General features: G+C 49.2%; 1 protein-coding gene across 5 annotated transcripts in view; it reads right to left on the minus strand.

Annotated features, from left to right (window-relative positions):
* Window positions 1-1,252: 1,252 nt before the first annotated feature.
* Tmem181 (transmembrane protein 181) overlaps window positions 1,253-22,767 on the minus strand; it is a 52,495-nt gene continuing 30,980 nt past the window's right edge. For 4 of the 5 annotated variants that reach the window (XM_048805896.1, XM_015498638.2, XM_048805897.1 and 1 more), the window contains exons 4-17: window positions 22,494-22,584; window positions 21,952-22,073; window positions 18,912-19,022; window positions 15,395-15,475; window positions 13,719-13,818; window positions 13,038-13,168; window positions 12,762-12,853; window positions 11,800-11,857; window positions 9,148-9,250; window positions 8,590-8,641; window positions 6,986-7,068; window positions 5,769-5,858; window positions 4,697-4,763; window positions 1,253-4,379 (exon numbers count right to left, since the gene is read on the minus strand). In XM_048805896.1, the coding sequence (XP_048661853.1) occupies window positions 4,301-4,379; window positions 4,697-4,763; window positions 5,769-5,858; window positions 6,986-7,068; window positions 8,590-8,641; window positions 9,148-9,250; window positions 11,800-11,857; window positions 12,762-12,853; window positions 13,038-13,168; window positions 13,719-13,818; window positions 15,395-15,475; window positions 18,912-19,022; window positions 21,952-22,073; window positions 22,494-22,584 (1,260 nt within the window). In that variant the 3' untranslated portion in view covers window positions 1,253-4,300. Of the gene's footprint in view, window positions 4,380-4,696; window positions 4,764-5,768; window positions 5,859-6,985; window positions 7,069-8,160; window positions 8,467-8,589; window positions 8,642-9,147; window positions 9,251-11,799; window positions 11,858-12,761; window positions 12,854-13,037; window positions 13,169-13,718; window positions 13,819-15,394; window positions 15,476-18,911; window positions 19,023-21,951; window positions 22,074-22,493; window positions 22,585-22,767 lie in introns of those variants that run through there. The other variant, XM_015498639.2, reaches the window with a different exon arrangement.

Raw genomic sequence — 22,767 nt, forward strand, 5'->3', positions numbered from 1 at the left:
CTGGGAAGAGAGGTGAGGCCAGGTTCTTGGTAGGCTGGGATCCAAGGTCAGCCACTGGTTACTTACTGTGACCATGAAGTGTGAGTCCATTGGTGAACTCGAAATCACTGATGTTCACAGGCAGGTTAATCAAGCAGGCAGTGACAAGCCCCAAATTATCTAGGAAAAGGGAGAAGATCTCCAGCCACCTTGTCCGTTTCAGTTCACTGGACTGAAAACTTCCGCTGGCATGGACCAAGATGACGAAAACAGGAGGGAAAGTCCTGGGGTTCTTTTTCTAGGGATGCGAGACATACAAATAAAATGCCTTGGTGCATCAATAAAACAATTGCTTCTGTACTTTGGTCCTCCCCAGGAGGAGGATTTGTTGCTTTCACCCACTGGACCAGGATGCTGACAGTGCTGCTGGATTCTGGTTAGATCTTCCGCGAACATCACATCCCTTATTCCTAAGTTGCCAGCTTCTGGAAGTTGAGAGAGAGGTGGGCAAGCCAGACACCTGGCTCAAAGCTGTGTCGTTACAGCTTTACTCCCATGTTATTTTTCAGTAGCAATCAGAGTGTTTTAGTACTTGAGGGCTTACAAAATGCTTTCACAGTTGGTCACTTTGTGTCCACAGCAATTATGCAGCTAAGCCAATATATGATTTTAAAGTCATATGTCTAAGTAAGTAGAATGGTGTGCCCAAAGCCCAGGTGTCCATTGTCCTTTTCATAGGTCTCCCACAGGCCACAGCAGATGTGGTAATAGTCAGATATGGTAATTGTAACACTGTTGTGTCTTCAGAGGCATAACTTTACAAGTTATCTTACCTGTTATGGAGATTTGCCAGCCTTCTTTATCTGTGTACCATAAGGAGGTGGGTACTGGAGTAATGGCCCCCCTAGTTTCCTCATTCTCAGTGCTGATCTTTCTCTCCCCCCACCAACCAGGGAGCTGCACTGTGCGATGGGAGAACAAGACCATGTACTGCATTGTCAGCGCCTTTGGACTGTCCATCTGACCTCTTTGTCCAGCCTGTGACCTCTTTTGTCTCAACATTTCTTTTCTATTTTCTAACCCACCATGAATTCAGTGAACACCTTTNGGGGGGGGGGGGGGGGGGGGAGGCCCCATTCTTGTCTCGGAAGCCCTTGTACTAAAACACTCATGTCTAAAAGGCCAAACATGTCTAAAAGAGCAAACAATCAAGATACATATAAGGATTGAAAGCTAAAAATAAATTAAACAGAATAAGGCCATTCCCAAATAGTAAGTTTGCCATAAATAAACATTTATTGACATTTGCCTGATTGATTACATCCACTCTGATCAGGTGGCCAGGAGCACTGTGCTCCACTGACAGTTCCAAAATCTAATACATAGTTCTTTCTTTTTGACCTTAAAAGTTCAGTGTTTCATTTTTACAAATATTTACAGGTTTTTTTGTTTGTTTGTTTGTTTTCTGTAAAAAGGAAGTTTTCAGTAGCAGAAAACCCTTTCATAGTGTATATCACAACAGTGCATCCAAAACCCCAAGACAAGATAAACTGCTCAACAGGATGTCACAGATTTTTGGCCTGAAGAAAAGTTTTCCTTTGGCCTGAAGAAAAGACTTGTATTTTCTTTTTTCACCCCCCCAAATCTAATCTCTAAGGCAACTGGTTTCTGAAACCCTCAAAATACACAAATACACCTTAGTATCTTTATCTAATCTTTAACAAATGTTCATGGAGTAGTCTCTTTTAATGATCCCTTTTGTGGGTATATTTTTCCTGTGAAAATGATTCAGGAAATAAGGTACTGGCCACATTATAACCTTTATCATAACTATGCTGTCAATAAACAGTTCATCAAACACTTGAGGCTGGTGACATTTGTCTTGTAACCTGTCCAGCTAATGCGCTGAGTTTACACAATTTTTCTAACTTACTGAAGTCTATAATTATGTATAGTCATCACCTTATAAACCTTTAATATAGTTCATATATCCCCTTCTCTAGAAAGAGAATGGCACCACTTCGCTGCTAGAATGATTTAATAATAAATCAAGCAGATCTGTTATCCATGTGGATAATGAAGCTTTCCCTAGGGAAACCAGGAAATAGCTCTGTTCATCTTCCAAGCTCCCCTAGACTGGACCAATATAAAAAAATATCCCAGAGACGATGTTATTTAATCCATTATCATGAAAGCATTAAAGTCAGCCCATTTATAATTTAAGGTTGCAAAACTTTACTATCCTCTTAGAAAAACAATTTTGTTACTATCAAAAGTTTCTGTCAGACTTTAGTGTTTTAACCTAATACCTATGGCACATATTCTACATGCTTAGTAATTTATAAGCAAATTTTTACATGGAATATATAATGTGTCAATATCTATAACACCCAGGGAAGCAAAATTTAAAAATGCAAGATTTAATAAGCAACCATTTTTCCATAAGTACTAATATTTTTCTTGTTTCCAACAAAAAAATACTCCCATACTTTCTTTCATTGATGCTATGAAGAATCAGTGTGTGACAATATTAGCCATCGGTTTATAATCACTACATGACAAAGACAAGACTAAAAAAATTCTGTCTATGGCTAAACCTCAGTATCTTACATTTACTGATAACAGCATTCCAAATCATGGACAATCCTTTTATAATGATTAAAACATAAACTACATTACATAATATGTTAATCAGCACAAGTCAGTCTTTATCAATATACATAAAATTATAGTTGGAGTAGTCTCAGTAGGAATTGTAAAATTTGGTAACAAACATTTCAATATACAGAATCAAAAAGTCATCACAGCATTGCAGATGTAAAAATCATGTAAACTTGAATTACCCTTGCAATAATTGTTTTCAAACATTCATATATACAACGTGTTTAAAAACAAATGTAAATAAAATCCATAAAGTACATTATCATTAAAGTTTAAAAAGGAAGTCATAAAGCATAGTGTCCTTCAAGCATCTCTCAGGTCCTAGTACCACCTGAGGTGGACTGTCACCTGTGGCTCTGGATGGAAATATGAGAGTTGGTGCATAGATGAAGGGACCGTAGGTGCTGCCTGGAGAGCGGGACGAGCCACTCTGGGCCTCTGTGTTGGCCAAGACGGCAGCAGATGGGGGATGGTCATAGTTATCACATGTTAACAGACATAACTGTGTGTGGCCAGGGAGGAGCAAGGGAACATCAACTGTCTCTGACAGAAAGGAAAAGGACCTCTGATGCCCAAGCTTTGCCAGCACCAGAGATGTCTATTTTCCATGAGGCAATGTATCTGCTCACATGGCCACTGTGAGACTCACTGGAGCACAGGGAGTGACTTCCAAACAAGCTACCTCTACCCAAAGATGTGTTTCCATAGCCATTTAAAATCTCTTACTTTCTTTTCATCTAGTTCCCAAAGAGGAAACTGAAAAACTTTTTGGCAATAAAGAGTCTATAATATAACAATCATTCATGTAGCTTTTATTTAAAAAAATAAAGCTCTGTGGGGCTTCATGTTCAACTAAGTTGCAGAAACTATTTATTAGAACAAGAAGGGCTACCCTGCTGTCTACCCCGACCACAGGGATATCCGCCCATCTTCACGTCTGTACAGTGTGCACACACACCCTGGGAAAGCACCATGGCACAGAACCTTGCCGGCAGAGCTGGTGACCTGCAACTGTCCTTTCTCATTCAGCTTATCAGAGCTCCTCAGAACTCACTTCTGTTGTCACTGTCACCTCTGCTTCAGTGGCAGTGAAGGGCTGGAGCCTGGCGCCTGCCTTTCCTCAGTGAGATGTGCTATACATGGCTCACCCAATGCAGTAGATGTGAAGGTTCCAGGGTCTGGGGAATCGAGGGCCCTGACCACTGCCCAGGGAAGGACTGCCCAGCTGAGTGGCCACAGAAACAGGCTTCACTTTAAGTTTAAAAAAAAAAAAAAAAAGGTACCATAGGAAAGAGAGGGAAGGAAGAGGAAGGTTTCCCATGGCTCAAAATTACTGAATTATTTTAAAAAACAAAGTGCGTAACTACTAAAAATGGGTAATCTCTCACCACTGAAAACATGCTCTCCCATCTGAAATCTGTAGAAAGGATTTGGCTTTTGCTGCTTTTTATCAGCCTTTTCCCATATAAGGAGCATATGTGACCCAACATATAAATTTTCTCTCAAGGTTTGGTTTTTCTTTTACAAATATGTAAACAAATAAGGAACAGGGAACCTTGCTTATAAGAAAGTCTGAACATAAGCAGGTCGAGGGGAGGCCAGGACATGGTCACTGAAGGAAGGCGGCCGGCCTCTGGCCGCCCTGCCCACTGCCTGGAGCTCAGTCGCTGTCAGACTCCTCCTTGTACTTGGCCCGGATGGCCTGGCCGTTCTGCAGGGGCATTTCTTCATAGTCACTCCTGTCGTGAAAGAGACCTTTGACCATTCTACCTGGAGAGCTCATGACCTCATTGTTCTGGAAGAACCCACTGCACAGCTTCCCTCTGGTGTTCCATCACCACCTCTCCTGCCACTCCTCACCACTGAGCCCCTTTCCTCCTGGCCCACCATGCACTGCCAGCCTTCTGCACAAAGAGGCACTGCTAAATCTAAGCTCGGACCATGTGGAAACAGAAAGCCAGGTGACTTCCTAACACCCCGAATGGAATTTTAGACTAATAACTACAAAGCCAGATGGGGATGCTCCTGAGATGGCCTTCGGAGGACAGTGACTTACCCATAAATCACATCATCATCAGAGTCATTCAGCATGGAAAAGGCAGGATTGTCTTTCAGCTGGGACTCTGAAAACCAAAAAAGCCTTTTTAGTCTTTAGCAATTTGTTATTAGCCCAGAGAGAAGTCTGAGGAGCCGGAGCCCAGGCCCAGTCCTGTGTTTGTGTGTGAACCTGAGCAGATCTCCGCATGAGTCTCTTTTCTCAGCTACAAGATGGCTGGCAGAGCCACCTGGCAGGGGCATTGTGCAGGCCCAGTGAGTGCCTCTAGAAGAGTAGGCAAAGGCAGGCGCCACACACGTGATCTCTTCCTGCTCACGGTTCTAGGTCTACACAGGCAGCGGGAGATGGGAAATGGGCTCCTGGAGATGTGGCTCTGCCCTATTTGTTCCCACCCTGTCCTGGACCTACAGCAAGCTTCCTCTCTTCCTTTGTCCTAAGGTCACCAAGAAGCTCAAAGGAGACGCTGTCCACAAGGTGCTGCGACCTTGAGCACAGCACAACACAGGCGTCCATCCCAGCAGCTCCAGCCCAGCTCGTTCCCTGGGCGAGGCTGCTTTGTTTTGCTTTTGGCACGTTTTGGTTTTGTAGGTTTTTGCTTGGCTTTGAACAGTCATGACACCAGTCTTCAACAGACTATTTCACTTGATCTTAGCCAAAAGGCCGAGAAGCGATTCAACAGACTATTTCAAACGGCTGACGGACACAGGCTCGACATATGCTGTGCTCTGGCAAAACTTCAGCCTCCCCATTTAAATTGCCTGCCTCTCTCTGACCAAAGAGAGGGCACCATGAATGACAGCTTCAGTGAAATGCCCATGAACCAATGGACACTTCTCTTCTTTTTTTTTTTTTTTTTTAGAGAGAGTGAGAGAGAGAGAGAATTTTTTTCTTAATATTTATCCTTCAGTTTCTGGCGGACACAACATCTTTGTTTGTATGTGGTGCCGAGGATCAAACCCGGGCCGCACGCATGCCAGGCGAGCGCCCTACCACTTGAGCCACATCCCCAGCCCACCAATGGACACTTCTGTTTCAGTTATGTGCCTGTGACCCAGACCCCAGGGTGACTTACCATACAGAGCATTCTTTGATGGAGAATACACAAAGGCCAGAGTGTAGAGATAAAAGTTCAACAAGCCATAGAAAGATAAGAACTCAGCTGGTGGTGCTCGTCAAGGGAGGAACAATCTGTGAGGACACCTCGCCTGGCGTCTTTGCCTTCAGTCTGCCCCCTGCCATACACCAGACCTCTCTAGTGCTGACCACCAGCCAGCCTGGGAATCCACAATCCAGATGTCAGGACTTCACACAGGTTAGGAAACAACAGGTGAGCCGTGACCTCTCCTATCACTGGGACTGGCCCACCAAGGCCACATCTGGTGGCAGTTCTCTCACTGCACTAAGGACCTGGAGGGATTGAGTTATATGTATGCAAAGGGCAGGAAGTGAATCAAGGTCTCCAGACACAACCATGAGGTGCAGAGCTGAAGCAGAATCCAAAGCGGCCATTCTGAACTGTCTCTGGACTACAGGCCCCTTGGAGACTCTGATAAAAACTTAGTGTGGAATTCAGTCAAAAACTTGAAAAGCCATGCATTATTAATTCTAAGGACAAAGTGGTCCCCAGACAAAACCCCACTGATTCCTTAAGTGTCCCCATACTGCTGGGGACAAAGCGCGCGCACACACACACACACACACACACACCTATTATCCACATTAACGAAGACAGGGAAACTGGCCTTGGATACAGAGAGAATACAAGGAGGTCCAAGTATTTCATAAGCCCTTCCTACATCCACAGGCCCAACCTGCCACATTGTCATACCCTGTAGAAATGACATCTGGGAGAGAGGAAGCTCCAGCAGCCCTAGAGTCCCTCCTGGGCCCTCTGCTGCAGGGAAGGTGGCGGATCCAGACTGACCTCAGGTTTGGAGCCAAGGCTGCGAGTCCCTCAGCTGCAGAGGGAAGATTGCGCAGTACAGAGGACAGTTCCAGAGCACTGGGTTCAGACCCAGGTTCTGCCACATGGTGACTAACCCCGAGTATTGGCTTAGTCCTACCTTGTCTGAGCTTTCTGCCTGCAGAGGATGAGTGACCAAGTCAACCTTCCCAGGACTGACACAAGACAAAACAAAGGGTGAGAGCTGCCACTTAGCATGAACTGCACACAGGAGGTCACAAGGCCTCCTGAGAATAAGTCAGGAGTGAAGTGTCTCCTCCAGAGAGGCCAGAGCTGGACAAATGCTCAGAGGGCTTTCTGGCGCCTTGCTCTAGGTAAAAGGATATAATTCTGGTAGTGAGTTGACAGTTCTGCTACAAAGTTGTCTTGCAACACTTGTGCTCCAAACCTTAAATAAAGGATGATGATGCTGAAAAAGAGGGGCAGAGACATTACGTGAAATACAGAAGTGGCACTAGCTTCATCCAACTCTGTGCTCACCACTGATACGCAGCACTATTCCAGCACGGAAACTTCTACACACACACACACACACACACACACACACACACTATTCCAGCATAGAAACTTCTGCACACATGCCTGTGCGCACGCGTGCACGCGCACATGCACACACACACACACTCACACACACATACACATACTACTATTCCAGCATGGAAATTTGTACACACACACAATCTCCCACTTCTTGTTTTCGTCTTAGATCTAGGAAGGCTTGACCTCTGGCCAGCTGTGGGGGTAGAATAAGCTAAGTCAGGCATCAGGCTCCCCTGGCAGCCTCTGATCTACCCACCTCCCCCACCTACCTCCCTGCTCACAGCCACCCTGTTTTAATAAAAACAGTCCCCCCGATTCCCAGCTCAAACCCCTCGAGAGTTTCTCATCACTGAAAATAAAACCTGGACCCCTCTGGGAGCCTACAGAGCCCACTGGGACCTCCAGAGGCTGCCTGACCATCACAGCCTCCTGCAGTGCTGCTGGGCTGTCCCCTGCCAAGCTCATTCCCACCTCAGGCAGCCCTCAACGTCAGGGCGCCCCCTCCACCTGCTCAGAGCCATCCCTACCCCTGTCACCTAGAGGAGCCACCTGCCTTGTTTGCCTGGGCCCTTGGGCCACTCAGTCCCTTGGTCATCACCTGTCTTCCTCTGTGGACTAACATGCCATGACAGTGTGAGGAGTTAGAGGCCAAATGGGTTAATACTTCAAACATACCTGCACTACTCCCTCCATGTGAACTCAGATGCTGAATGGCAAAGAGTTCCCTTAAGGGCAAGCTGCACTCCCACTTGGTTCCCCGAGTCCTCCCCTCAGCAAGCCTGGGATCCCCAGAGCCAGCTAGAAACCTGGCAAAGGCCAGCCCCATAGAGCCCCTGTGTGGCTCCCATCCAGAAAAGGCCAACATCCGAACCACCAAAAAAGAAATGCAGATAACCAGATTTCTCCCCACTCTGAGTCTTGATTTGGGGACAGAGACAAACTCTAAACAACAAATGACTACCTGGAATTTATTCAAAGAAACAACTCCTGCCCAGGAGCAGGGGACCTCCTCCAAGCACGGCCTTTCTCCCTGGCACAGGAGCTCCTCCTGCCTGGCTCCTGCCCCTGAGGGACCCACTGTGCTGCTCTACCACATCTGCTGTGCTAACGCATGCTTGAGCCCTGTCTTGCTGTGCCACAAGTGCCAGGGTCTGGAGTGTTCCTCTTGTCACCTGGCAGGTTCTAATTCCAACAGGTGATGGCAGGCTGCACACCCAGCAGGTGTCAGAGCAAGTGGGGCGAGTGTCTGAGGTTAATGAGTTGCATCCTGTGGACATTCACAACAAAACTTATGTAGCCACAAAGAGCCTGAAGAGCTCCACAGAGGGAGACAGACACTCGAGACAGGAATACAGTTCAGTGTGACCATGTTCAAAAAATACAATCTTACCTAATGACAAGCACTACAAAGGTCAATGCTGTCAAAAACTTTAACCTGAGATCTGAAAAAAAAAAAGAAATACTCCCATTAGCAAATTCTATTTATCTCACAGATCTCAAAAACAGTAACAAAGGAGAGCCACCCCTCAGAAGCCCCCACCCCACCAGGGCCTTTCAGCCCAGGCAGCTCTGAGCTAGCAGGGCCAGCTGGCTTCCAGTGAGCCCCCGCCACACCTCTCTGGTGGGGACCAGCTAGGGAAGGACCCACGATCAGGTGACTTACCCCGACCCCGGCTGAGGGTGCCCACCATAGGACCAGACCAGACCACGGCAGCACTAACCACTATACTACTTTATCTAAATCTGGGAGTTTCATTCTCCAATACCTGTCACCAGGATCTGTCAAGTTTTGAGCCCTTTTCCCACAAGCCCTTTTCCCACCCCATTGCTCTCCCAAGTGCTGGCTTCCACCCCAAATGGCCAGTCACCCACTGGGCCTCTTGCAGCCCCAAGGCTCCCTCAGGTGTGCCCCTCACTGGGACCGAGCAGTCCCTGAAGTGGTGCTCACCCACGTAAGGCATGTGGCGGAGCTCCGAGCACGCCCGCACCACCAGGAACAGGAGGTATGAGATGTACACAGCTGCCACCACCATGAAGAAAACCTTCATTCCCTGGAACACAGGAGACGGCGCTTGGCGAGGACGCCCGGGCTGCCTCCTAGCAGCACCCTACAGGCTGCAATGCCCAGCTTGCCTAGGAGGAACCTGGAGCCCTGAGACCACCCCAGATGCAGGAGAGGAGGGACCCCTGAGAACAGACAGCTCCCACAGGGACCCCCAGCCTCACCATCAGAGGAGCCAGAGCGACACACATGCTGCCCTGTGGAGCCTGGTGCCAGAGCAGGTTCAGTAAGCCATGGCGGCCCCTGCTGGCCTCACCCTGCGTGAGGCAGCCCTGCCTCGCTCATGAGGATGGAGGCTCATGCCCACCACCACCCAGGGCTGCACTCTGAGGGTCCTCAGGCAAGTCCCAGGCTCTGGACCTTGGTTTTCCCATCTGTGAAATGAGGGGCCAAATGGGAAGCTCTTCAAGGCCTCTGGTGGAGGGCTCGCACTCACGAAGCTCTGCTACGGGAAAGCTCTCCCCTCTGAGGGTGGACAGCTATGCCCGGTGGCTGCAGGGAAGATCACTGCCTCTGGCCAGGGCCAGGTTCCAGGGTGGTCAACCACACTGAGCCCTTTTCCCACAAGTCATAGGCTGCCCTGGGTGGGGACTTCCATCCCTTCCTGCCTCCCTGTGCCAGAATCCCCCTCTCACGGCCATGTCCTGGGGACCTAGACTGTAGGCAGGGACCCAGTTCTGATTTGCCCAGAGGGACCTGTGTGGCTCTGGTCTGGCCTCTACTTTCTCAGCTACAGAATAGAAGGTACCTAGATAGCTGTCTCTATACCCTGCCCAGCAATCTCTGACCTCTATGTGTCTCAGGAACAGATGGGCCCTCGCAGTGGCTCTCCCCACCATCTGGATGGGAAGGGAAGGACCAGGCAGGGGCCTCAGCTGCATCTTCTGAGAGCCGCTGCTGGGCCCAGCGCTCTACGTTCTTGTCTAAAGAGTAGACTGCATTATTGTCCCACTTTACAGACAAGAAATGGAAGAGGACCTCCCTTACTTACACACCTCTCTGATGTAAAAAATGGGAGAACCACGGCAGCACAAACCACTATACTACTTTATCTATATCTGGGAGTTTCATTCTCCAATACCTGTCACCAGGATCTGTCAAATTTTGCCTATGGGACATGTCAGAGCAGCTCCTTCTTTGATGTTCCTTCCATGACCATCCCCCACAACTAGAAAACCTCCTCTGAGGCCCTGACCTTTCAGAGAGCCTGGCCTTGTGGCTTCACACAGTGGCAACTGCCTTCCCCAGCCCAGGACTTAGTGAGCCCTGAGCATCTCCCTGTACCCGGGCCCTCATCCCCAAGGTGCAGCCGCAGCGCTCCCCTCTGTGTGGATGGCAGTCCTCTTCCCCAGCCCCAAATGCCTCTCCCTCCTTCCCAGTTCTGTGGCACTGTGGCATTGTTCATGGGGCATCCATTCGGGAACCTTCGGAAATCCTCCCATTTACAGGCACGTAAGTGCTCTCGGCACCACATCCACTGGATTTCAGTTGAGAATTGGACATATACACTATTTTCTGGGACACATATGGTCTCCAAACAAGTGCAGCTTGTCAACACATGGCCACCCACTACTCTTCTGCCTCCTTCTCCAAGGCATTTCCACAAGGCAGCACTGATCTCACCCCCTCACAAAGGCAGCCCTGCAAGGCCACCCCGGCAAATGCTGTGGGTCAGGTAAGGCAGCAGCAGCTCTGTGCGGAGCCATGCTGCTCATTTCTGCCATGGGGAACTCTAGAAAGTGGCCTTCAGCACTTCCTGGTCCCCTGTCCCACATGGGAAGAACTTCAGGGCAGCGACTGGGTACTACACAGGCAACCTCATGCTCACCTGTGACACGCCCTGACCACACCATTTACCTACTCATGAAAACCTCCATGAGTAGAAACACGTGCAGAAATATTCTATTAATTATTCTAAAATTTTACATACCCTCCATGTGTCCTGGCACTTCAAACAGAAACCAAAGACTGGGAGTTGAAGCAGTTATTTATTTATTGGTACCTGGGATTGAACCCAGGGTACTTAACCATTGAGACCCATCCCCAGCCCTTTCTTCTATTTTACTTAGAGACAGGGTCTTGCTGAGTTGCTAAGTACCTTGCTAATCTGCTGAGGCTGGCTTTGAACTCACGATAATTCTGCCTCAGTCTCCCAAGTTGCTGGGATTACAGGCATGCACCACCATGCCCGACTAGCTTTTTTTATTTTTAATATATTTTTTTGGTAGTTATAGATGGATAGTATGCCATTATTTTATTTGCTTACTTTTGTATGCGGTGCTAAGGATCGAACCCAGTGCCTCACGCACGCTAGGCAAGCACTCTGCCACTGAGCCGCAGCCCTAGTCCCTGAAGCAGTTTTAAAAGCTTATTTTTTATATTATTCACTTTCCCCAAACTTTCTACTCCTGAACTTTAGATAATCCTTCCCAAATAGCCAGTTAGCAAGATCTCGTCAACAGTATAAGTTATTAAATTCAGTCATTTCACACACGACTTTTTAAAAAAATTCCCTTACTCTTCATTAACAATTCTTACCTGAAAATTTCCAGTGTCAACTCGATACTGGTACATTGGATCATGTAATTCATTAACTCTAAAAATGATGTTTAAACATATAGATTATTAATGAGCTCTTCTTTTATTTCTTATTTGGCCATTTTATTTTTACTTATCAACATAAACTATTTGCTACCAACAATGAAGGATTTTTAATAAAAAGCTATCCTAAATTTATGAGGAATCCTAAATTGTATATTTCACCTTCAAAAAGCACTCAACACTACTAACTGTCCCCATTCTCCAGTATGGTGACACGTAGTATGTTTTATTACAAAACCCTTCTGCCATTTCTCTTGTCAGTTTAGAGCTGTTTTTGATGACGTACCTGGGCATCACACAATAGGTGAAAACACAAGGAAAGCAAAAAAAAGGTGAATTTCCATGAGATTTCTTTTCAAAATGAAAACGGCAGGGGAACTGATGGGGAAGCAGAGGCGGGTAAGTGGGGCAGACGGGGGTGAAGTCATAAAGTGGGGCCCATCGGCCACAAAGCCACACCCCTGCAGGGAACCCCTCCAAGGACAGTCCTCTCTGGGAATCAGGCCTTCACACAGGCTTCTGCCTTGGTGCCATTTACAGTAGGACAATGACACTAACAAGGATAAACCTGGAGCTTGCGTAAGGACTGGAATGTAAAAGTGCAAGCCAGGCGGGAGCCGACAGACCTGCTGGACAGTGCAGAGCCAGTCCTGGTCTCTCTGAAGGAGAAATCTAACTGACTCAGGCTTTCATTTCCATCTCCACAGCAGCCTGTGTCTCTGTGTCTCGTTAAGCCATTCGAGCAGAATTGATTCCTCAGTCCCAGTCACACGGCCACCCGGGAGACACGGGGAGAGGATTCCTTTTTGAAGAGACCACAAAGTACAGCCAGACCCAGGTCTGCCGGCCTCTGCCAGTGCTCCTCAGGACCACGTTCCACACGGACTAGAATTACTCACGTTTGCCATATTCCTAGTGTAACAGAAGCCAGCCACAAGAGTCCCACAATGAAGAACTTAGGCAAATAGAAAGTTAGACACTTTCTTTCTCCCTAAAAAGAAAAGAAGGTAAGAAATAGAATAATTCCAACAAAGCACTAACCCTCACAGAGCACATGAGGTCACAGACATGCAAGCTGCTGACTCTACAAGGCTGAGGGAGCGTTCCACGGCTTCTCGCACCTGAAGGACTGCCATCAGGGATTGGAAGGAAAGGCAGGTCTTTCTGAAGCTCACCTGGACCCGTATTCCGTGGTACACACACAGCCAGAAGAGCAGCAAGGCACACAGGAACACAGACTGGAAGAGGTCGTCCAGCATCCCTGGGAACCAGCTGTTCACCAGGAAGGAGAGGGGGAAGAACGGGTCTGGAAGGCCAAAGACAGACGATGAAGGCCACAGAGTGGCCGGCACCCAGCAGGGCACTCACCCCCGCCAGGCCACACCACTTTCTCCCTGGTCAGGGCCAAAGGAAAGGTAGTGAACCAAAGGCCATTTTGTTTTCAAAACACCTAAAAGCCAGGAACAGATGGCGGCAGTGCTCTCGACAGAGAGCCGTCTGGCCTGCTTCAGCTCCTCCTGCAGGCCCGGGAATTCCAAGCACTGCAGTTCAGGAAGTAAATGTTCTCTGGAGCAGCGACAGAGACAGCCAGCCATGTGGGCAGCTTCAGCCGAGCTCTGGGACTGCTGTGCCTGCAGCTCGTCCAAGTCTTAACCGGGAAGCAGCCGCTGTTGGCTGCAGAGCCAGGCATCTGCCACAGCCTGTGCAACACGGCGTCTGGGGGCAGGAGCATGCTTCTACACGTTCCTCCAGGGGCTCCCCACAGGCGCTTCTGGGGACTCTGGGACCAGGCCACCTCCAAGACATCTGCCACCTTTAAATGTGAGGGCAAGTTCCAAGATAAAAACGGCACCTACCGTTGTAGAGCAGCAGCAGCGGCAGGAGGACAGACATCCACTTCTGCTCGATGCCCCAGTCTCTCATGGAGAACTTGCGCAGGGAATGTGCAAACAGGCACTGCAAGCCAAGCGAGGCCCATGGCCATCTGCCCACCAGCCTCCCCACCAGGCCAGCCTCCCCTGCAGAGGCCTGGACACCAGGCCAGAATCTTTGGGTGACACCCTGGTTGAGTTGACCACTGAGGTCCTGGAGGCCATCAATGACCACTGCTGCAGGGGGGCCACAGGCCATTCTCAAGGAGGCAGGGGAGAAGGAACACAGCAGCTTTCAATTCTCTGCCAAAGGAAAGGGTACCAGACCCTCCCTCCACCTGGACAGGCCGCTTCTGTCAGGCCCGTTCCCAGATGGCAGCTGGCAGGAGTCTCCGGGGCACAGGGACATCTGTGGAGCCTACCAGGAGGCCACACACCCAGGAAGGGAAACTTGTACAGATGGTGTCTGCTTCCAAAGAGGGTGCTGGGCTCCCCGAGGAAAGTCAAACCCCTTGTCAGAGGAGGAGTATAAACTGCTTTAAGACACATTATGCTACTTGTGACATCTAGGCCTGAAGTTTTTAAAAATTTTCTGTAATGTGACATAGGCCAATAATTTTCAAGGAATCCATATTTCATAGTTTGAGGCCATTTCCCTCCACCCAGGCCGGCATCTTTTTGTGGAGCACACTTAGGGCTTCAAGTGCCAGTCTTTGGGCCCGACTATGGCAGTAGAAGTCCAGGCACAAGGCAGGCCTCAAGAAACAGTGAGAGTCTACAACCAGATACAAATGCCTGTGGCCCTCTGCACTTAGGAACTTCTCCAGGGGAGCCCTGGGAGTCCCGGAGGCCCCAGGCCTGGCACAAACACCCTAAGTCCAGCTCCTGGCCGATGCTCGGGCCCATGCCTGCCTCCAGCCCCTTCTCACATGCCGGTCAGTCCCCTCTATCCTGCTCCTCACAGAGAGTCTGCAAAGTACCAACTGTCCTCAGGTGGCAGCTGGAGGGGCTGCCACTGTAAAGAGTGACACACGTCCTACTGTCCCTCCCATCACGTCAGCATCAGTCAGTAAACGCAGCTCACTTCCTCTTCCTCGAGCTTCTCAGTCCCTATCTGGGGCACCCCGTGTTCCCAGGTGCCACTGTGTCCCCTCAAAATTATAGGGTATTTGTGGGACAAACCCCCTCAAAGTTACAGGGTATTTGTGGGACAAACCCCCTCAAAGTTACAGGGTATTTGTGGGACAAACACCTGGCATCCAAATAAGTCAAAAGCCCACACTTCTAAAACTAGTTCTCTATGACCTTATTCCTGAAAAGCCCAATGTTTCACACACGAGAGCCCCAGAGTGTGCTGTGTCCGCACCAGAGAAGGCAGATAGGGCAGCTTCGATGGCAATGGTCACTGCACAATGACAACACTTACCTGGACATCAGTGATTGAATGGCTGTTAACTGTACGGAAATCCTCACTAAACACACCACGTCGTTCTTGCTGTGTCAGCATCTTGGCAGACACGGAACCTTTAGTGGCATCAAGCCGGCTGCTAGATGGCAAGTCTTGGAGCTCTAGCCTGCTCTCTGATGATCGTAACTGCACAAAGTAGCCTCATCCTTCCCGGCCAGGACCTGGCCCCAGCCCACCAGGAGATGGTACTTACCGTGACAATGAAGGTCAGCACCACGAAGACAAAACGGAACCAAATTTCCAGCTTGGAGAACGCAGGGTCATAAGTCTTCCACTGAGATAGAAAGTGGGGAAGCAACTTTAAAAACAAAACACACCTAGGAGGAAACTCCCTCACCTCCACCAGAAGTCACCTCCAGGTACACAGGTGTTCTCTCCTTTTGTTTTTCCTACATGTTGCTAATTTTTTAAAAAAAATTTTTAGTTATACATGGACACAATATCTTTATTTATTTTTATGTGGTGCTGAGGATCGAACCCAGTGCTTCACAGGTGTGAGGCATGTGCTCTGCCACTGAGCCCCAGCCCCATGTTGCTAAATTTTAACTTCGTACTTTTTACTTTTATGTTAAGAACAGAGATGTAAAAAGATTAATTATAAAGAACATAAAATAGTTTTAAATGATAAATATAACAGATAAATTCTCTAATAATAAGGGCATTTGGATTTTAAATCTCATATCAAAAACCAACCTTGTCAGTCTATTATAAAAAGCCACGCTTCCTATTAAAAGAAATAGATTTTTATAAGGTGCAAAGTGTTAGGATTTTCCAGAAAAGTCTAAGCATGTTTAGGAATCTGAAACCAGAAAAGTCTGTGGTTGTCAGCTGAGTGCAGTCCCTATTCCCCCTGTGAGCAGAGGCTGCAGGCGCCACCTGCTAACCACAGGGGGAACAGAAGACAGGCAGCCCCTCAACCCAGTCACCAGCCACATTCCTAACTAGACCCCAGAGCCCAGCCCTGCACTGGGTCAGTGAGCCCTATCCATGTGTCCCCCTGCTGGGACACTCCTCCTCACAGCCTTCCCTCTGCGGGTCCTATCAGCGACGGCTGAGAATCACCATGTGCTCCTCCAGCGTCCAACCCAGCAGCTGGACCTGCTATTCATCTGTGCCCAGGCCCGAGAGGGAAGCCAAAGCCCAGAGAACAGGCCCTCGCTGCAGATGCCAGCCCGCCACCCGCGCTGGGTCAGGCAGGTCAGGGCCAGAGGAAGGAAGGGAGGCGGAGGGCTTCGTGGGCGCAGGAAGAGCAGAGGCGGCTGTGGGTGTTTCCAGGCCCACCGTATGGAGCTGATTCTGTGGAATTCACTGTGGGGTTTTGTTGCTTGGTGTTATGTTCCTAACCCCAACAGATATTTCTGAAAGTAAAAGTCAACACAGGAAACAAAGCCTAGGATTTCCAGAAAAACCTCGGGCTGCAGGACTCCGAATCTTGAGCCCTGCGCTCCACACGCTTGCTTTTGCATCAAGGTTGCTTGGTCGTCACAAAGCCGTCTTTGTGCTCTAGAGACTGGGCTTGCCTGTGGCACGTGAAGGCACACTGGGAACAAGCGCCCCACGTCTTGCCTAGGTCACCAGTCTCCGGGCGGTGGCCTTGGTCACCAGCCCCCTAGGCAACACTCCTCATACTGTGTGCAGCAAACAAAGCCAGGCCCTGTGCAGACGGGGATGAGCGAACTTTGAGAAAAACAATCAGCCAGACTGTCCCTAGGAGCTGGCCTGCCCCTCCAGCAGAGTCCTTGGAATGGGAAAGCCATGGGAACCCACAGGGTGAGTGTCAGGGAGCCTCGGTCAGGTCCAGCAACCTGAGAAGCACCAAGCAAAATTCCCGGAATGGGGACCCGGTCCTGAGGCTCCCAGTACCGGCTTCCAGGGCTTTTAAAGCAATAGGATAGACCCCTCGGGAGAGGTCGGGGTAAGATGAGAACATACCAAGTGCAGACCAAGAAGCCGGCAGTCCCTAACTAGGCACTGCCTGCTGCCAGGCCTCTCAGCAGACATGGGAGCCGGCAGTGACCACCAGGGAAAGGACTGAAGGGCCAAGAACTGGGGCTGCTGTTTTTATCTCGTCCCCTGGTCAAAGGTGATGGCTTAGGAAGGAAAAGGAGGAAATGTGAAGTGCTGACTACAGAGTGTCACTGCAAGGTGCTTAATTAGAGGAAACGATGCCCAGCTGCCCGTGAGGACCCAGGGTGCTAAGAAACACTGGGTGACGTGCAGAGAACCACAAAAGCTCAAAAAAAAAAAAAGGCAGGAAGATGAGTAAAACTGGTCTGCATGGTGTAGAGGCCTACAGCCCAGGTGAGTGTGAGCACAGTCAGGACCACCGACTGTCTGCAGAAGGCACGCTGTCTTGTGAGTACAGCAGTCCCCCCAACACCCCACCTTATCTGCCGCTTTGCTTTCCATGGTCTCAGTTGCCCTCTGCCAATCAGAGTCCAGAAATATTAAATGGAAAACTCCAGAAAGAAACAATTCATAAGTTTTAAACTGTGCACCACTCTGAATATTGTGGTGAAATCTCCCACTGTCCTGCTTTGCTGCACTTGGGGTGTAAATCATCCCTTGTCCATGTGTCCATCCTGCATTATCTGTATATTAGGAAACAACCCAAACAAAATGTGGTTTATAATGAAATATTATTCAGCAAAAACAAACAATGGAATGGAGCGCTGAGACCCTCATCAACCCTGATGAACCTCAAGAACATCAGGCTAAGAGAACAGCCAGTCAGGCAAGACTCCATGTTGAACAATCCTCATCACATGACAGTCCCAGCCAGGCAAACCAGAGTCAGAAGGAAGATCAGTGATTAGTGGCTGCCAGAGGCTGCGAGGATGGGAAGTAGGAATGATTGCTGACAGGTTTCTCACAGAGGCGATGGGGATGCTCTGAATTGGTGGCATTGGTTGCACGACTGTGCATACTAAAAACCACTGAATCACACACTTTAAGAGGGTAAATTTTATGATCTGTGAATTGTATCTCAATAAAGCCCTTATTTAAAAAGAAAATGTAAGCTGGGTACAGAGGCACATGCTTGTAATCCCAGCAACTCCAGAGGCTGAGGCAGGAGGATCACATTCAAAGCCAGCCTCATCAACTTAGCGAGAATCTATCTCAGAATAAAAAATAAAATGGGCTGGTGGGGATGTGCCTCAGTGGTAAAGCACCCCTGGGTTCAATCTCAATGCCAAAAAGAAAATGTACCCATTAGCAGCGTCATTTAACTTTCGTAACACTAGGAGGTAGCTACCTTTCAGAAAAGGAAGCATCAACAAAGCTGAACTAGTCGGTGATGCAGCCAGGATCTGAATGCAGTTCCTCTGTCAAGCTGAAGCCCTGGGGCCTAGTTGCTCTGCTGGTTTTTTGAAGGAACAGGAGGCGGGTTTCAGCTGGATATGCGTAAAGTACAGTGCCCTCTCCTCACTGGACCTTCCAGCAGGCTGATGACCACTGACAGGGGCTGAGCAGGGAGTCCTGTTTTCGCAAGAGGGCAAGTAACCTTCCAACTGGAACACTAGTACACTCTATTTTAAATCTCAGAGCACCTAAGGTCTTTGCAATTCCTGTGCTATTTCTTTAAGCTATTCTTGATTCCATGTACTTAAGAAATTGTGGCCTTCTTGTTCAAAATAACCTCTCAGACCTTGTGATGGGTTTCACTCAACAAAGGAGCCAAGGAAGCAGGCGGTCGGCTGAGTACTTACCGTGAAGTTCATCTCCTTGATGAGCTGCTTCAGGTGCTCGAACCCCACAGTCACGGTGTATTGAGTGTAATTTAAGTAGCCGAGGTGAGCCACAATAATTTCTGCACATTTCTGCAAACACATGGAAGATCTGTGTTTTTAAAGCAAGTGAGGAGGACTCACCCACCAACTGACCCATGAGTAATGACTCAACAACAGATGAGCAAGACACATCTCCCGGGAGCTCTCTAAGAGCCAGGAAGTCAGATGCCAGCCCAGACAGTTAGTTCCTAGAAAGCATGTGCCAATTGGTATATTTGGAAACAATATATGATCTACACTAATTGGAGCTGTCCTACTTTGCATGATTGAAAATATGTCACCTACATAAAAATGTTAACCAAGCAACGCCGCAAGCCTGATGTCCCTAATGGCAACATGGCACAGGGAACTGCAAGCCAAGACACCACAGATGGGACACTTGCAGATGCACTTGTCCTGGCCTACTTTTGAAATCACTGTAACCATACACAGAGCAGTGACATCTGTCCCTCCCCTGTTTTAGCCTGCCATTCGCTGCTCAGCATCCTTCCCCATCCCACCCCACATCAAAAGCAAAGGCTGTGTGGACAGCTGCAAGTGGATTCTGTGGAGACTTAATGGTTTGCCAAAAGCCCTGTCCTCTTGTCCTTCAGGGTCTCCTCTATTCTTCTGTCCCTTCGGAAGCAGCAAGCAGGATGAGCCTTTACTCTGGGGCACAGAGGTGTACTCACTAGCCAGGTTCACAAGTCACTGACTTCTGCCGCTCTGCCCCAGCCAAGCCACACGGCCAGCCTGCCCTTGACCACCACTCTACCACCTGAGCAAATGGGCTCTCCCTGTGCCACAAGAGTACAGCCACCATCCAGAACTTCTGTGGCTTCCAGGTGGCGCTTGCTATTGCTGTGCTCTGAACAGGACAGTCAGCCCACAGTTGTTCAGCCTCTACTGTTTGAAGACAGGGTAAGAAAATACACCCAGGTTTTACATAAAAGGTCTTCAAAAGATGAGAGGGCAGCACAACATGGTGGTCTCGCCTGTAATCCCGGCAACGCAAGAGGCTGAGGCCGGAAATCACAAGTTCAAAGTCATCCTCAGCAACTTGGTGAGACCCTCTCTCAAAACAAAATAAAAAGGTCTGTAGCTGAGTGGTAGGAAGTGGGTAAATATCCCTGCATCATAAAAATTCTATGTTTTCTTATGTCAGGACAATGCCTCTTGCAGGGTTAGGGGGACGCCTGACTTGACAGGGAACAGAAGAGATGTTTCCATGGGTGACAAGCGTAAGCTGAGACGGGGCCACCAACAGGAGTGGGAAGAAACACGAGGGATACTGGAGGGTCACCCACAGGGTGCACTGGTAGGTGTGTGTTGTGGGAGCAGCAGGATAGCACCGCTGCCCTCAGCATCCTGGCTCTCCCCAAAGCCGAGGGTTCAGTGGGTAACCAACTGGTCTTGGTTTTAAAACCAAAACCCCCTGAGTTAAGGCAACTGCAGGTGACCAGTCACAATAGGAGGAGAGGCAGTCTAGCAGCTGTGGCACAGTCTCCCGTCTGCAAGGCCAGTGCTGGAGGCAGAATCCTCATTCCTGCCTGGGGAAAGGAGAAGACTGGCTGCCCGGACAACGGTCCTTTCTAACGCCATGTGACTCAGCACCTCCTGCACCCAGGCAAGGCGGGGAAGTGTGGACACCTCAGACTGGCACAAACACCCCACAACCTCTCGTGTGTTGTTCACCTTGATCTCGCCGCTCCAAGACAGGCAGGAGGCCTAACTCCCACTTCCAGGTGTGGACAGTACATTCCAGAAGCTGGCTCAGGTCACTCACACAGGTCAGAGGAGGTAGGCAAAACAGAGGTCAGCTGCCTCTGGAGCCCTCTCTAGATACTACCTGTCCTGAAGGGATGCAGCTGTGGCTGCCGAGGTCAGGAAAGCAGCGAGCTGCACTCTGCTGGAGGGGCCACACTGTCACCCAGCTTACCTTTCCAACGGCCAGGCCCTCGGGCCAGGTTCTGACCCCTTTCAGTCTCTTCTGTTAAACATCAACAGAGAAGGGCAAGAGGAGGTGGCTAGCCACCACACAGCCCCCCTGAAAGGACAAACAGGCTCCTGGTTCTTACTGTAACCAACCAGGAAGGATGCATCTCGGTTAAGGCCACCAGCTTCAGGACAAAAGAGGCTTAGATCCTGGTTCTGGCATTTACTATCTGCGTCACCTCCGGCAATGGCTTTGACCTTTTTGTACAAAACGGGCTCTACTACAAGTTCCTAAGCTGTGAGCCTGCTGTGAGGACCTAGGATGTGTGCAGGGAAAGCCTCAACACACCGCTCCACACACTGGGCAGCTCCTAACCTCCTCGTCCAGTCCTCAAGCCAATGACCTGCCGTTTTGGGTTCTCTCCAAGTTCCTCCTGATGCCAGTAACCTGGGGAGTCTGAGGTGTCCTCCCTGCTATCTTAGGGAGAGGCTCAACAGAATGCAGTGCCAACGAAATGAGAAGCCAGGCTCACTCCTCCCTGGACCCTCAGGAGCCTGCCCCGTAGCACAGCGCACCCTGAAGTAGGTGCCCCAAAAGGAGCCAATCAGCCTGTGTGGCCTGGGCACTCTGGATCAGGGTACTCTACACCAACTACAAGTGACCTGCAGCCCTGTGATGGAGAATGACTCGGAAGAGGCACAGCCCATCCGCATCCCCTGTGGGCACACCAGGCAGTCAGTTACGTGAACAGCAGAACAGTGTTGAGGGTGCTCAGGGTGGGCTGCGGGTGAGCGAGCAAAGCTCACTACGTGTGTCTGCATGTGTGTGTGCACCTGGGTGCGCACAGGCGTGAGTTTCTAGGAGCATAGCACATGAGGTTAGGCGAGTCTTTCATGACCTTCATTTCAATTTTCTTCCTTTTTTTTTCTTTTTTCTTTTTTTTATTATTTAAGAGTAATTTTTCAAAGTCTCTGGGCTCTGCCTTCTACCCTGGAGAAACAAGTCTGTGACAGCTGGGGGCTGTGGAGCCATCCACACACTCACCCCTGCACACGTGAGGGTCCTCGTCCGATTGTGAACCTTGTTGTGAATGTACATGGTGGTTCCATCCTGGGCCACACCGTTGACTTTGACAGTCATGGAAAAGCTTGTCTGAATAGAAGTTTCTACAAAAGAAAGAAGTTCAGTGTCACAGACCACCTTGGGCAGTACCACCCACTGACAAAGGTGCCTGCGGGGCTCTGCTGTGGCCTTGAGCCAAGCACACATGAGAGCCCCAGAGCGCACTGAGGCCCACGCTACCCTCTGCCGCCTTGAAACCTCGTATTGCCAGGCAGAGGACAGCCTGTCCACTGGAATCTACTTGCCCAAGACCAAGCGGCCTGTGTCAAAACCTACACCAGATCATCAACCACTCCATTTCATATTTAAGGGGCTTCCAACTTGTTCCTATTGTGAATAATAATGAATATCCCTGTATACCTATTACCCTTATATACCTATCTTTTAGCACACGTCCAAGTTTTTAAAAATCCCACCAATCTCTTAAATATGAGATTTGGTACCTGAAATGGCAGGTTACATACCTTCTGAATGATCCAACTCAACAACACATGTCAGCCACAGTTGCTGATTATATGTAGATAGTGGATTCGAACGTATTTGAATTGGCTTTAGCTAAAGCAAAAAAATGAAAGAAATTAAGTAATCCATGTGACCTCCTCACTGAGTCTACCAACTCTCTTAATACACCGTTCACATTTGCCCTAGAAGGCTTGAGCAGTAGTTCTGAAACAGAAACACAGAGTTTTCCTTTGGACAACCTGGTGAAAAGATGCCTTCCAGAACAAGAAAGGACAC

The sequence above is a fragment of the Marmota marmota genome, unplaced genomic scaffold, assembly GCF_001458135.2.
Source record: "Marmota marmota marmota unplaced genomic scaffold, marMar, whole genome shotgun sequence".
NCBI classification, from domain to species: Eukaryota; Metazoa; Chordata; class Mammalia; order Rodentia; family Sciuridae; genus Marmota; species Marmota marmota.